Here is a 15,000-nt window from a genome sequence, read left to right as displayed (position 1 = left end):
TTTTGTTACTAGTGAAAGTCTTGAAAGATGTGATGAGTTTGTGTAAGATATTGTAAAAATGATGTTTGAGGTTGAGAAAATGTGGAGGATTCTCTGTTTGTCCATATTATTTTTTAATTCAGTAAATCACAAAATCAGGTTACTGCATGGGGGTAATTTCTGATTTCTGTCTGTGTTTTATGTGATTTTTTTTCATTTGTCAATAAGATTACTTGCATTTCAGTTTGTCTGTTTCCATTTCAGTCACTGCTTCAAAAGTTGAATATTTGTACTATACACTCTTTGTATTCAGATTTAAAGAAAACTCTACACCCTGGTTTTCTTCAAACAGTTATTTTATACTCTCAAAGGGTGATACATGCAAGATCGAATTTTACATTTGTAATCTGTGAAGTGCTTTGGCATAAAGGAACTCTTTTCTTGACACAGGTTGGGTCACACACCCAGGTCTTCATCACCCTGGTGGGTGGTGCCGTGGCAGGAGGGCTTGCCAAGACAACAATCGCCCCACTAGATAGGACGAAAATTAACTTCCAGGTACTTGTATGAACAGGAACGTACTTTGTAATTATGCATATGAATGGACATCCATACAGCTATGATTTTGTTTGAAGATGTGGTCTAGATTTTGAAGGCCAATATCTAAGATTTTTATTTTAAAGGAAGATAAGTGCTTTATGGGAATGAAATTATCCAGTTTAACGTTTGAGATTAAAGTTTTGGTACAATGCAGATTGAAGCTTCACATTAAGAACCACATAGTCCTGTGACAAAGGAAGTTGATACTCTGAATGCAGTACATATTTTTTAATTATCCCTTATAATTGCTCTAGATTTTTAGATTAAAAGTTTAAACAGTCTTCATAGTGATTAAAACATGGAGGTAGTGACGTGCAGAGAGGTGGAGGGCAAAGGGGCGGTGGCCCCAGGCATCCAAATAGGAGAAGGGAGCATCCAGTTGGAGAGGAAAATAAGATAGTGTTTTTGAAATTTATATCGAGATTGAATTAAGTATTTTATGTGTGTTAACATATTCAAAATATCTACCATTCTTGTAATATTTCTCAGGACCAGGCCTTATACTTGTGTCTTTGGGGTTTACTATCAAGGAGTAGGCCCTTGGCTTCACCAACCACTGCACACCTCTGCATGAAGGACTCTAGGAAATTTATGTCTTATAGGCAGTGCCAAATATTTGAATAAAGATATTTATGAGTTTAAATTATCTTGGGGATTTCCTTTGATAGACTAAATTGCCAGTGTATGGAAAGGTTAAACTGTGGGATTCTGCATTTTCAGGCAACGAATAAGAAGTTTTCAGCACGATATGCCCTGAGGTTTTTGGTCGAGTGCTATAAAACAGAAGGATTACTTAGTCTTTGGCGTGGGAATTCTGCCACCATGGCTCGAATTATTCCCTATGCTGCCATTCAGTTCACAGCTCACGAACAGTATAAGACGCTCTTACAAATTGATAAAACTGATAAAGAGTAAGTACAATGGTTTTTTAACTATTTTTAGGACAGCTCTTTTTCTAGATTCTTTTGTAATCCTCTGTTAAGATATAATAAGGCATTATAAACACAGTTATATTAACCCCTCCCTGATAGGTCCAAATAATACATTACTTATTCATCGGCATGTTGAAGTCTCTAATTGGGAATAAAGTTAATAGAAGTCATGTCACCTCAATCGTATTCAGGAGGGTTTAACATACAGTATGAGAAATTAACATTAACTCATCATATTTGGTAATGGCTAACCCTCTCTGATGTGTTGTATTTCACCTAGTACTCCCTCATCAATGAGATTTCTGGCTGGATCACTGGCCGGAGTGACCTCCCAGTTCCTGACCTATCCACTGGACATGGCCAGAGCTAGGATGGCTGTGACTCGCAAGGGAACCTATTCTTCTCTCATGGAGGTACAGTCTCATTGTGACACAGTTTGACATTTAAGACTGTGTATGCTAATGCAAGTGTTCTCAAGAGATGTTGTTATGTATTGTAATTTAATGTATTGTCTTTATTTTCTAGGTATTTGTAAAAATCTGGAAAAATGAGGGGCCTCTAACTTTGTATAGAGGCTTGACTCCAACTTTGATAGGAGTCATACCATATGCAGGCACCAGCTTCGGAATATATGAGACCCTGAAGAGCTATCGCAGTGGTAAGAATAGTGATATAAATTTTGTTCTATTTTATCATTATGTAATCAGTGGGGAAGAGAAAGCATTCAGAATATCATGAAAATACATATAATTTTTTTTCATGATTTTCACGCTTAAGAAGAATCTTTCTTTGATAAGAATAATATTTGTAAATATCACTATCCTCAGCTCATTCAGACAAAGAAAAGCTAAATCCTTTGGAAAGAATGATGTTTGGAGCTGTGGCAGGATTGGTTGGCCAGTCTTCTTCATACCCACTAGACATCGTTCGAAGAAGGATGCAGACAGCAAAGGTCACTGGGAATGGGAATTCCTATAACACAATTATTGGAACTCTAGTCAAAGTTTACAGGTTAGTTCATTCTTTTTTTGTAGTGTTTAAACTAGATAATTTTTTGGATAAAAATGATTCACAGTTTTATGTTTGTAGACAAGAAGTTAGAAAGTAATTGCCTTAGGGATATTCTATATTAGTAATAAAGCTTTTCTTAGTCTCATGTATAACATAATTTTTTTTTTTTTTTTTTTATGTTTGATGGTAAAGCGGTATCATATTCACAAAATATACCTTTTTTTTCAAGATCTTATAAAGATTACTTATATATCTAGTAGATGAAAGTTTTACGAAAATATTTTTATTACAGAGAGGAAGGTTTAGTCCATGGTCTCTACAAAGGTCTTTCAATGAACTGGATAAAAGGACCAATTGCTGTGGGCATCAGCTTTTCCACTTTTGATACACTCAAAATTTTCTTAGAGCAACTTGTGAATGGCAGATAGCATCATAGATTGGTATAATAAATACAGTGATGATAAGGTATATTACAGAGATTTTAGAGAGATTTCCAAGATGTAGGGTAGAATATACAATGATTACGTCTTCTTTTAGTGAAGATGTCTGTGTTATGCCTCATCAACTATGCCATTGTGTAGTGAGGTAGTATCTCCTACAGTGTGTCTTACCCAGAATAGCTCATAGATTCTGTTTTATGGGCTTCATCATTGTTGCTGTCCAAGTCATAGTACAACATGCAGTAGTGGCCATATTATTAGAAACTTTTGAGAACTGGTCTGCAAATTTAGTAGGAAATATATACTGTAGTTCATTTGTACTTGTTTTAATGAGGATGTTTCTGTACCTTCTTTAACCTGGTTTTGTAAATAGCAACGGAATTGCAGGTGTAGCATGCTTCTTTTATTATTTTTATTTTGAATGTGCCATATAAGATTATTATTATTATTTTTTTTTTTCATTACTATTATTATTATTGTTATTGTTATTAAATTCTATATACTACTATCAATATTGTTACTATTATTATTGTTCCTAATAATGATAACAATATGTTATTGCAAGTGATATGTGTTACTGTGTAATTTTCAACCAAGAAATACTGGTAACAAAGTCATGAAAAATAAACTAAGGATTTTAAACTTTTTCTTCTGAATATCAGTATTGCCTTAAGGATGTCTCTGCTATTATGATTTGGGCTTTTACAGTTGTGGAAACATTATGTTACGAAAAAGAGTTCTTGTGGTCAAATTTCTGTATATATCAAAGTTGATATTCCCTTTTTAAAAAGTTTATCTAATGTGTCCATGTTTCCTATTCTGTGAAATACTATAGCTACATTTTGTAACTTACCGTTTTTGTTTTCATAAGGACCATAAGAATAATTTTTCTGTCAAGCATTGGATATAATTGAGTGTCATGATGAAAAAGAAAAAAAAACAAAAAACTTAAAGGGGTTGCATGAAGTGTACACCGAGTGGCATCTACTCTTGCTATGACATTTGTCGTTTGGTAAGTATTCATGCCATGCCCAGTCAGCCTGCTCTATGTTGTGCATAGAGCAGTTAACAAACAGTTATTCGTTGTTATTTCTTGTTTGGCTTGACTCTGGCTATTGAGAAGTTAGTCATTCAGGGTACTCGTTTATTGAAAAAAATTGAAAGTGCTGATACCAGAATCATAGTTAGCAGGGAGGACATGTTTCCTGTGCTTTTAATTTCTTACTTGAGCAGCTGACTGGGCAAGGCACCTGGGTATGTGGCTCGGTTTAATGTGGGTAAAAGCTTTGTTGTGGGGTAATTAGAGTATCCAAATAGGATAAAAGTAAATGACCAGCAAAAGTCAAAGTGTTTCTAATGGTTTAGCCATATCTGTTATATGTAGTGGGAAACTTTCCCAGATTTCCAGTCACGTAGTTAAGCAAGTGTAACACTTGGTTCTGTAATGCTACGTTGCAGTGGGTATTGAAGATGGAAAAAAGGCAACTAGCTTGATTGCTGATGCTGTAGTTGTGATTGCCTGTATATGTGGCAGTTATTTAGTGGCTTAAACTTTGATGCTAAGTAACTGCATCAGTGTATTGATATGCAGAATACATGTTTTAAGTTTTAAGTAGTTGAATACTACAAGACTTAGATTCCAGTTATTATGATGTATGACATATACATTATATTGTGTATCATATTTGTATACATATGAACTACATACTTCCCAAGAAAGATTATGTTGTTACAATATTGTTACTCCTGTGAAAAAAGCCAAAGATGTACTCTCTTCATTTACAAAGTAAAACTTAATGAAATTAAAACAAAATATAGCGACTGTAGTAAAGGTGAAAATAATGCCATGTCACTTGATATAGGCAGAAAAGTTAAAGCAAATTCTAACTTTGACCCTAGATACAGTTTAGCCAGTCATACCAGTTGGTGCACCATGTGAGAAAGATTTGGTTTGTTGGGGGGAAAATCTGAAAAAAAGGAGAGAGAAAAAAAAGGCAATTTGTTTAGGAGGGTGACTATAGTGTAGAGTGAGGTCTTTCAATTAAAATAGACATTTTTCATACAGAATTATGAAATACACAAGACATGCAAGTTGAGGTCACAAAAACATTTGTGATTACAAATTAAGTAGAAATTCAATATTGTTTATAAGGAAGATGAAAATATACCATGCAAGATCCTATTTGCAAGACTGTGCAATCAATCTAGTGAGAGATGGTAGGGCAGTTAGAGAACATATAATAAGCAGTAACATCTAGAGTGAGACAAAAGCCATTTATTCAGATTCATATAGTATGTTCATGCATTCAGATATGATTTGCTAGTGTGTGTGTGTGTGTGTGTGTATGTGCGTGCTTGTGTTGCATGCATGTGTTTGTGTGTAGACACATGTATATACATGAGCTAAATTAGCTAATGCGGTTCAATTCTTGTGGAAGGCAAAACGAGATATAGCATATTAAATTGAATCCAAGCAATACTGTAGAGTAAGGTTAGAAAATGTGATAAGTAACAACAGCCTCCTAAGTGTAATTAATATAGTCTTAGAGATCTTATTTAGGGAACATACTCATGAAGTTGTAAAAAAAAATACTAGTTTCCCTCTTATAATCCAGTTCTTTGTGGTTATTATAAAAATAGTTAATTGGGATTGTGAATATTTTTATGGTAATGAGACTAGCACAAGGGATTTGCTTAATTCATATGTTTTCTCAATTACAAAATAAGTTTGGGTGTAAGTTTTTGTTATTTTCCCTAATCTTTAGGGCAATTTCATAGTAAGTTTGTATTGCAGCAAGCAATTATATAATACCAATGGCAACAATAACCATAAGTAGTAAAGGAAACAGTCAAGTTTATACTATTACTTTGAGTTATCACATTTAAAAACAAATGATGAACTCCTACCTAAGTATGCATACCCTTTTTTTTATATTTCTGTGTTGTAAATATTATTTCTTTTTTACATTTCAGGCAGAAGGAAAAATAAAAATATCTGTAAAAAAAAAAAAAATAGAGGAAAGAAGAAAAAGTTAAAGTCCTGAAGGTCTTATTGTTAATGTGCATCCATGCTGCATTCAGAAATATATTTACAACTTTATTTAATGGAGTGATGGTGAGATAGATTTTTTTTCATGCAATCATTCCATGCTTACAGGTTTCTCCTCTCATGTTTTGGAAATCAGGGAAGAATTTTTTTACTTTCTTTTTTCAACCCTTTATATATTTACTCATATGAACAGGAGGGTAAAATGAAATAACTACATGCAGGGTATACTAGTCTATTTTGTAAGGATTCCCCCCGCCTCATTTGATTTACGTTTCTTTTAAACCTTGCCCAATAAATCTTGTTTGACTAGTTTAAAGGAAAAAAATATTAGAGACTGGCAATCTTTATTAACTTTTTTTTTGTGAGTGAACCGACTATGTTGGTTGTTCCTTTTACAATATTATTTTTCGTTATTATTATCATTATTATTGATATGGTTAGTATTTTGACTAATATGATTTTTATTAAATTATCTCATATTCAGTATTTTCATAGTTATTTTAGGACTTGAGTGTATTTACAATAATAATGATAATGATAACACAGCTATCATGATAATGCACTATAACTGCTGCCAGGTTTTATAGTATTGTTCTTCATATGTCACTAAGATGGAAATATACATGAGACAATTTTAAAAGCTTGTATAGTGCCAGGAAGGTGCTCTTATCAAGGGTGTTGTTGTCACATAAGCAGTTTTTGACTCATACTGTGATTATTTACACCTTACATTCACGAATACGTCTTCCTATTGAGTATGGAAAGGAGTTTTTAAGCCTGAGGTTTAGTGTTATGTTATTTTGTAATTTTCATGTCATACTTTTATCTTTTTTTTCTGTTAAATATTTTAACTGGTGAATTACCTTGCTCACGAAAGCAATGCAATTTTCATCTCTTGATTTGTAATGGTGCTGAAAGGCATTTATTCAGTTGCTCATAAATAATGTAGCATGTTATTTGAATAATCATATGCTGAATATTAATTTTTCAATATTGTACTATACTTGAAACTACTAAAGAAGTTATGAAAAAAAATAGATATAAATATTCATCTACATATATGTATATATATATATATATATATATATATATATATATATATATATATATATATATATATATATATATATATATATATGTGTGTATGTATGTATATATATGTATGTATATATATGTATGTATATATATGTATGTTTATATATATATGTATATATGTATGTTTATATATATATGTATATATGTATATATATATATGTATGTATATATGTATTTATATATGTTTATGTATATATATATGTATATATATATATGTATTTTTTCTGAATTGTATGTATATCAGTGAAGTCTGATGAAAACTTCAATAAAGATCTATTTATATGTATGTTTTTCTTTTACCTTCAAGTTGGAAAGAAAGGGTTTGATTAGGTAATAGTGTGAAAATGTGTTTGTTTCCCAGAGATTGCTTAAATAAAAGACAGCCTAGAAACAGAACCATGCTAAGATTATTCTCTTCTACTAGTCATGTGTGTATTTATAGATAGATTTATATATAAGTGGTGAGCCTGGAGTGAAACATAAAAATCAAATTGTCTTGCATTTCTTTTGCATACTTCTTTGTTGCACGGTAATTAATATCTCATTCATGAGATCTTAAGACGGCAGCAGTTTCTGATGCTGAAGGATTCGTCTTCTGGTACACATACATGAGGAATCCATGTAGCTATCATAATACACAACACACAGCTGTCACATTTCACCTTTCTTTATGTTTTTCTTGTCCTCCCGGTTTCTTCACTGCATTTAATTTCTTCTTTGCTCTGCCTACAAGCTATTGTTCCTAAATTGGCTTATAAGTAGTATTAGCCCATATTTATTGCTACATGAGGCATCCTTTCTTTTCTTTATGAACTTATATTGGAAGTGAAATCCGGTATAATCTGTTTGGAAGTTCTGAAGTCCACAAATTTAATATAAAGAACATCGAGTTCGTTTTTAGTGTAGCAGACAAAATATACACTTTGAAAGTTGAAGAGACTGTTATCAATGGTTAATGACAGTAAAAGTTGGTCATTAATGAATGGAAGTGTTTACTTTCTAAAAGTGACAGAGAAAGTCGTGATGTTTTGAACCTTCTGAAAGACGTTGTCTTCGAGAAAGGTTAAAATTTCTCATATGGATTGGGATTTCGGTTTGCTTTCACTAGGCTCACCTTTCGTCTTATCCTTCTCACCCTCCAGTTTCAGTAGAGATGTTCCTTATTGCAAAAAGGTAATCATTATCAAGAGAAATAAGGTCACGAAAGTGTGGCAAAAGGAATTATGGAAATAAGAAAGGTTCTAGACTTGATATTAGCCTCACGTAAATGACCGAGGACATGAAATGGTTGTGGACATTATAACAAGTCCATAATATTTCAAACCGCCCGATGGCAATGAAATGATAAGCAATTTGAAAAAAGTTAATACTCTCACCATCTATCGGCCGCCATGGATCGAAAAGCAACCGGATTACGGAAATAATTGATAATCTACCACTTCTCGCCGAAATCTCACTACCACGATTTATTATTTATTTATTTAAATAAAACATCATGTTATGGGCTTATCACATAAGTATCAGCTGCTATGTTTTTCAGCTGATATATCTTTAGAATGCAATAGTTCTGCCACCTTCAAGCCTCCAAATTTTGGATTTACAGATATGATAAAATAAGTAGGAAGTGTAAAGAGACAGGAAAATATGCATACGTCTACTAAAAGATTTTTGAGAATCCGTTTGCTCAATTCATCAAAAGATGCACTTAGAAAGAAAGGAAAAAAGTATATGGAAATGGCATATTATATATGTACATGTATATATATATATATATATATATATATATATATATATATATATATATATATATATATATATATATATTTGTTTATATATATATATATATATATATATATATATATATATATATATATATATATATATATATTAATACATATGTAGATAGATATATAGATAGACATTGATATATTTATATATATATATATATATGACTACTAATGTTTATTCACTTTGAAATACAAATACAATAATGTTTTAGGGAATGTTATAGAACAAAAACGAAAAATATATTTATGTAATTATATTTAAAAAAACAAATCATAAAGTGCATAAAACACCAAAACGATGTTGGCGAAAAGATCCTTAAATCTAAAAGACAATACATAAATAAGTATAAAAATCAATATTCTGTCATTATGATTTCTAGAATAATTTTATATATAAATGCATTGACGAATAAAACATTTTCTAGCTATATACTCTAAATACTGCCATGGCACCTATATGTATGTACGAGAGAGAGAGAGAGAGAGAGAGAGAGAGAGAGAGAGAGAGAGAGAGAGAGAGAGAGAGAGAGAGAGAGAGAGAGAGAGAGAGAGAGAGAGAGAGAGAGAGAGAGAGAGAGAGAGAGAGAGAGAGAGAGAGAGAGAGAGAGAGAGAGAGAGAGAGAGAGAGAGAGAGAGAGAGAGAGAGAGAGAGAGAGAGAGAGAGAGAGAGACTGAGACTTAGCGTAACACAATCTGATGTAGAGCGATGTATGAAAAAAGAATGGACATATGTATGAATATCCATGTGAAAGCTTTCACTATCGTACTAATAATTCCGATAAAACGATACATGAAAATGCATTTAATCTACATGATGAGAAATGTATGAGTGAATGACACAAAGCTAAAAAATATATATATAATGTTGAGAAAGCTGATGTTGATAATACGGTGTGAAGGTGAATAACCTATCTACTATTACCTTTACCTAAATATTCTGAAAGACCTGGCCTCGCCTCCATCACAAAAGCAGCACCTCATTTTCCAGCCATCTATTGGAAGAAATGACACACTGAAAATCATCTGCATTTCATCACAGAAATGTTTTGTTTGTGTAATTTCTCGACCTTGTCTATCTGGTTGATTTGATAATGTCAGGGCGAAATGTGAAATGATAAAGGAAAATAAATGAGCGGTTGTGTCCAGATAGCTTATCACTTACGAGGCCAACTAAGCTATTAAATCTTAGGTATGTAGGTAGAAAGGTGATATTTTAACGTTAGAAAAGAAATGAAAGAAATCACTGGGCATACATAACATAGAGGAAAAAATGCCGATATGCCACCAACCGATTACACATCCAGTGACTAACTAATTCACGTATTTCCCGCTTCTCAGATTTCTAGATCATAGCTTCGGTCGGGTGCTAGGACTAAGTTGTAAGCAAGTTTCTAACACCTCACCAAGATCCTAGGCACTTCACGGTGTCCTGGGGTAGAAGCACATGGTCACGGCCGGGTAATATCATTGCGTGACCAGTACGGCAGAAAAAAGTCTTAAAAACAAAATAGGTTGCAATTGTGATATTAGGTTTCGAGATCCGCCTTTATCTAGAACGATTTCGAAGCTGTTTCATTTTTTTCATAACCTTATACTGTGTAGTTTTTTCTACCATTTTATCAAAGCGATAGTGTTTTTTTGTCATTTACATAACAATTGTACCGCCTTCTAAACTGCATTACGCGACCGTGCCTTCGTGAAACTGTCACAATGACTAATGCACTTGAACGTCTTCTCTCTGCTTGCATTAGCACTGCGCACCTAATACGTTTTTTTTTCAAGAAAACTATATTTCTATCCGTCGCGCTTTGTTTCTAGTCCTCTGCCTTTTCGGAGTTTTCTGATCCTTTCGGGCACAGAGCGGGGACGTCCTTCAGGCCGAGCTGGCACATGCTGGGGGTGTCCTCGGCTCTGAGTTGGCACGCGTTGGGCTTGACTTCCATCGGGATCTTGCCGTCGGAGATGATGGTCAGCGCCGGGTTGTCGATGCCACCCTCCTCCTCGGGCGTGTCTGGCTCCTCGAGGATGTCCAGGACGACGGATTCTCCTGCGGGTGTAAACAATGCGGTCATGGGTCACCAGAAAGATATTTTTTACCTCTTTCCTTTTTTTAAATTCATTTAATGGACAAGACATAGGATTCCTCATTTCTATTGTTCATAATATGGACAGTATTAGGAAGGCAAAATTGGTTGTTTAGCCTAATGCTGAATGTACGTAATCACCCAGTGGCCATTTCTAACGATAAAATGAGCTTTCAGAAAACCAGAGAAAATCGCAATCCATTTCTTTGTATACTTAAAAGTCATGCTCTCTGTGCACTCCCGAAAACATTGTCTGTACTTTAGTATTTTTTAATTACTTGAATACTGGCGGTCACGTTTATATAAACACCCAATTTAAAACGAAAAACGTCACTAAACGAACAAAAGACCAGTATCAAGGATGGAATAAGAAATGGCCAATATGATAAAGAAAACAATACACTGTGGCGTTTCGATAGAGTAGCTTCTTTCTCAGACGACAAAACCGTAATTAATCCTTGAAGTAAATATGAACAAGAATGTATTACAGATAAACGGAAGAAGAACCGATGCTATTTTTTACATCTTCAAATTTTAATCAAATACTATCCATTTCGATATTGCCATCTGAAGAGCAGGCTACTCTTACTCGAAACGCCACAGTATACTTGTCCCTGTGTTCATGTGTCTGTGTTTCATTTCACTCGTCTCTACCTCGTCTCCGGCCGATTTTGACGTTGATGAGGGAAATGGTGACGAGGAGACCCAGGACGCACGACGCTCCACAGGCAAAGGTGATGACGCTGCGGTAGTACCACGACCTGCGGGAGGATGAAAGGGTAAAAGGCGTGATGGGGAGAATTGTGATATTTTTGTGCCATTCTCGATGGCGATGGTTTGTGGCGAAAACGAAAAGGATCGAAACTAATTCGAGGGAAAATATCGTTCATCTCTGGAATCCGACACAGGAAAGAACGCTCCTTCGTCACTCACTCTTCGGGGTTGGAGTTCTGAATGATCATGATGATGATGCCGTTGGAGAACTTGTCGACGAGGCTCATGAAGCCGTAGACAAAGGCTCCTCCTTCGACGTTGCTGCCGATGAGGTCGGCGGTGATGGACAGGGAGGTGATGAGGAGGGTTGAGCCTCCAGTACCCAGGAGCGTCGCCACCAGGAAGATGCCCCACTCTGTGTAGTAGCTGCCCTCGCCGAACCACACCCACAGGCAGCCGCCGATGCCAACCAAGCAACCAAGGGCGAAGGTCCTCTGCAGAAAAGTCGGATGATGATAATGATGACGGTACCATTTTCGCGATGATTTTTACAGTAATAATAATCACGGCTGATAACGCTAACAATGAGTGTAATAACAGTAAACACAACGAATAATAATGAGCACAACAACCAAGACATACACCGGTGACGACGATAACATCAACACCACGATCGCCAAGAACCGCTACGGCGACAACGCCCCGCCCGCCTTACCTTCCTCCCGATCTTCTTGTTGATCTCCTTCATGACCAGCGACCCGAGGAAGCCAGCCAGGTACATGGCGAACGGCACGGTGGCAATGAACGTCTCGCTCAGCTTCAGCGTCTCTTGCACGTACAGGGGGATGTACACCTTTTTGAGAGAAACAGAAACAGGGTTACTATTGTGAAAGGCTCCTCTGTGATGAAAAGTGGTTAGTAATTCGTTAGTTTGCATATTTTTGCGAGAGAGAAATGGGACAGACAAGTAAAAGGAGAACGGGTTGTTCTTTTTACATAGTAGGTGAGAAACGGGGAACGGGGTACTTGCTGTTAGGTCAGTACGGTATGATAAAGAGTCAGAATATTCATAAACAAGCTTTCCTTTGCAATGGATATAGTTTTATTCAAATAAACGCGCAGGCATGTAATATTTGACACTTTTTAACAACATAATCCTGGGAAGCCAGCTGTGTACCGTTATTGGCCTTTAAGATGAAAACTGAAATACAAAATGGTCCTCGAATAGGTTTTAGTTTGACAACACTAACGTAGCGGGATATATTTGTGGAGGAGAATGGTTACCTATTTACTCACTTAGAGGATTTCTTTCAAGATAGTATGGTACAATAGACCGAATAAGAGCGATATTGGAACGGTACATCCTCGCTTGATTAAAAACTGAAAGTGGGATGTTAAAAGTCTTGATGAAGATTACCCAAAGCCCAGACTTTATAAGCCATTTCAGGAACTTATTTATAATATTTCATCATACATAAACAAATTGATTTTAAAAACGTAAAATCAATATCAAATAAACATCAAATCACGTACCATATCAATATTCACTATATTCAATCTTATCATCATATTCATGGCTTTAGTATTATGTTCGCATTAGTATCTATGTTCATTATCTATGTTCATTATCCATGTTCATAATCTTGTTCGTATTTGTCATTCGCTCTTCATGTACTTCATGTAAGAAAAATTATCCCGTCATTCATAGGTATCACTTTTACATATAAACTGAATCAATTATCATACAAAGCTGTTTACAATTTGCTGCTATATCACTTATTAAATCTTTGACCTACATTACGGACTTCACTACATCTATTTTCGTAATTGCCAGCTATATGGGCCGTGACTAACAAACTGCACGGAAAAATTAATTGCAAGGATTGTGAAAGATAGTATGATAAAAATTAGTGAAAGTGCAATGTAATATGTTAATGACTCTCATATTTCATTATGGAGTTGCTTGTTGTGTACTTTATGTAAATCTGATGGAAAGGTTATTTACATCTTTTAAACGAATTATGCATTTTCATCTGTACCTCTTTCAACATATATGGGTCACATTTGTTTTCATACAGCATAATGTAAGTGACATACGGCCGGTTTGTTAAAATTGTGCCAGGCCTGACCTAATAGACTTTCATTACACAGACAAGCACATTCACAAATAAATGCAAATCTATCAGTCTAGACATGCGTATCTACCGTGTAGATAGAAAAATGAGTGTATATATATTTGATAGATCGATAGATATGCATCTATTTCTGTTTACAGATGTCTATTTATATGAATATTCATTAGGTCGGGCCTGGCACAATTTTAACAAACCGGCCGATAAAGTCGAAAAAATCGTATAAACAACCTGATAAAAAATAAAAAAAATCCCGTGTATATATACATACATTAGTCTGTCTGTCTGTCTCTCTCTCCCTCCCTCTCTATCTATCTATTCATCTGTCTATCTATCTATCTATCTCTTTCCCTTCCCTCCCTTAATCTCTCTCTCTCTCAAACTATTTTTTCCTCTCCATTTTTCACCACTCTCTCCTCTCCGTCGTACACACCCACCTGGTACAAGTTAACGTAGAGTCGAGTGGCCATGTAGAGCACCGCTATCTGGTAGAAGGGAAGTTCCTTGAACCAGTCTACCTTCTTCATCTTCCTCGGCTGTTGCGTCTTGGATCCCTGACCCTCGACGGACACGATATCCTGCTGTTTGGAAGGGATGTAGGGCGGCTCCCTGACTCCCAGGTGGAAGATGAGGGAGAAGGCCGCCCCCACGCCCACGCAGATGAGGGAGATGTCCTGTTAGGGAGGGAGACTCGTCATGTTCGAATTGTAGACGTGGTTGTGCGAATTAGATTTATTTTCTTTGATCTTTTTGTGTATTATTGTGGGTTATGTTCCTTGATTTTGAAGTTATATTGTTCGTTCTATATATTTTTTCTTTTTTACCATTATTAATACCTTTACGGAAGTAGATGAATTATTATATAAGAGGTATAATGATCAAGTTCCCTGGTACACAAATGATTATCAATAACCCAACCTAAAACAAACCGTCACATCCCTAAATAAAAATACAAAAAAAAGTTAAAAACTATCTCCAGGGGAAAGCACGCCCCGAAACAACAACCCGCCGACCTCCTCACCCTGAACTTATTCGCATCTTCGGGCCCGATAGTGTCCACGCTCGAACACTCGTCGGCTCGAACCATTCCCGAACTGAGGATCGGATTCGACGTCGGGGTCGGACTGATCGTGGTCAGCGTGCAGTTGTTGTCCGTTTCATTGGCGTTGCTCGAGGA

At 35.3% G+C, this 15,000-nt stretch overlaps 3 protein-coding genes across 4 annotated transcripts in view; 2 read left to right on the top strand and 1 right to left on the bottom strand.

Annotated features, from left to right (window-relative positions):
* Nucleotides 1-7,388, top strand: part of DPCoAC (dephosphocoenzyme A carrier) — a gene marked incomplete in the record, with an annotated part of 31,981 nt that extends 24,593 nt beyond the window's left edge. Inside the window, 6 exon segments of the mRNA XM_070143975.1 lie at nucleotides 430-537; nucleotides 1,300-1,490; nucleotides 1,792-1,924; nucleotides 2,037-2,169; nucleotides 2,339-2,522; nucleotides 2,815-7,388. Coding sequence (XP_070000076.1) covers nucleotides 430-537; nucleotides 1,300-1,490; nucleotides 1,792-1,924; nucleotides 2,037-2,169; nucleotides 2,339-2,522; nucleotides 2,815-2,950 — 885 coding nt within the window.
* Nucleotides 1-15,000, top strand: part of Amacr (Alpha-methylacyl-CoA racemase) — a 408,326-nt gene that overhangs the window by 301,858 nt on the left and 91,468 nt on the right. The gene's annotated exons all lie outside the window — the stretch shown is intronic.
* The window catches only part of LOC138867608 (major facilitator superfamily domain-containing protein 12-like), a 43,680-nt gene continuing 39,246 nt past the window's right edge, over nucleotides 10,567-15,000 (bottom strand). For both annotated transcript variants that reach the window (XM_070143974.1, XM_070143973.1), the window contains exons 5-10: nucleotides 14,845-15,000; nucleotides 14,261-14,497; nucleotides 12,407-12,544; nucleotides 11,911-12,185; nucleotides 11,632-11,738; nucleotides 10,567-10,940 (exon numbers count right to left, since the gene is read on the bottom strand). The exon at nucleotides 14,845-15,000 is cut by the window's right edge and continues 67 nt beyond it. In XM_070143974.1, coding sequence (XP_070000075.1) covers nucleotides 10,708-10,940; nucleotides 11,632-11,738; nucleotides 11,911-12,185; nucleotides 12,407-12,544; nucleotides 14,261-14,497; nucleotides 14,845-15,000 — 1,146 coding nt within the window. In that variant the 3' untranslated portion in view covers nucleotides 10,567-10,707. The remainder of the gene's footprint in view (nucleotides 10,941-11,631; nucleotides 11,739-11,910; nucleotides 12,186-12,406; nucleotides 12,545-14,260; nucleotides 14,498-14,844) is intronic.

This window comes from Penaeus vannamei, chromosome 31, assembly GCF_042767895.1.
Source record: "Penaeus vannamei isolate JL-2024 chromosome 31, ASM4276789v1, whole genome shotgun sequence".
NCBI classification, from domain to species: Eukaryota; Metazoa; Arthropoda; class Malacostraca; order Decapoda; family Penaeidae; genus Penaeus; species Penaeus vannamei.
The sequence above is the reverse complement of the archived record's forward strand: the minus strand, read 5'-3'. Positions and strand labels throughout refer to the sequence as shown.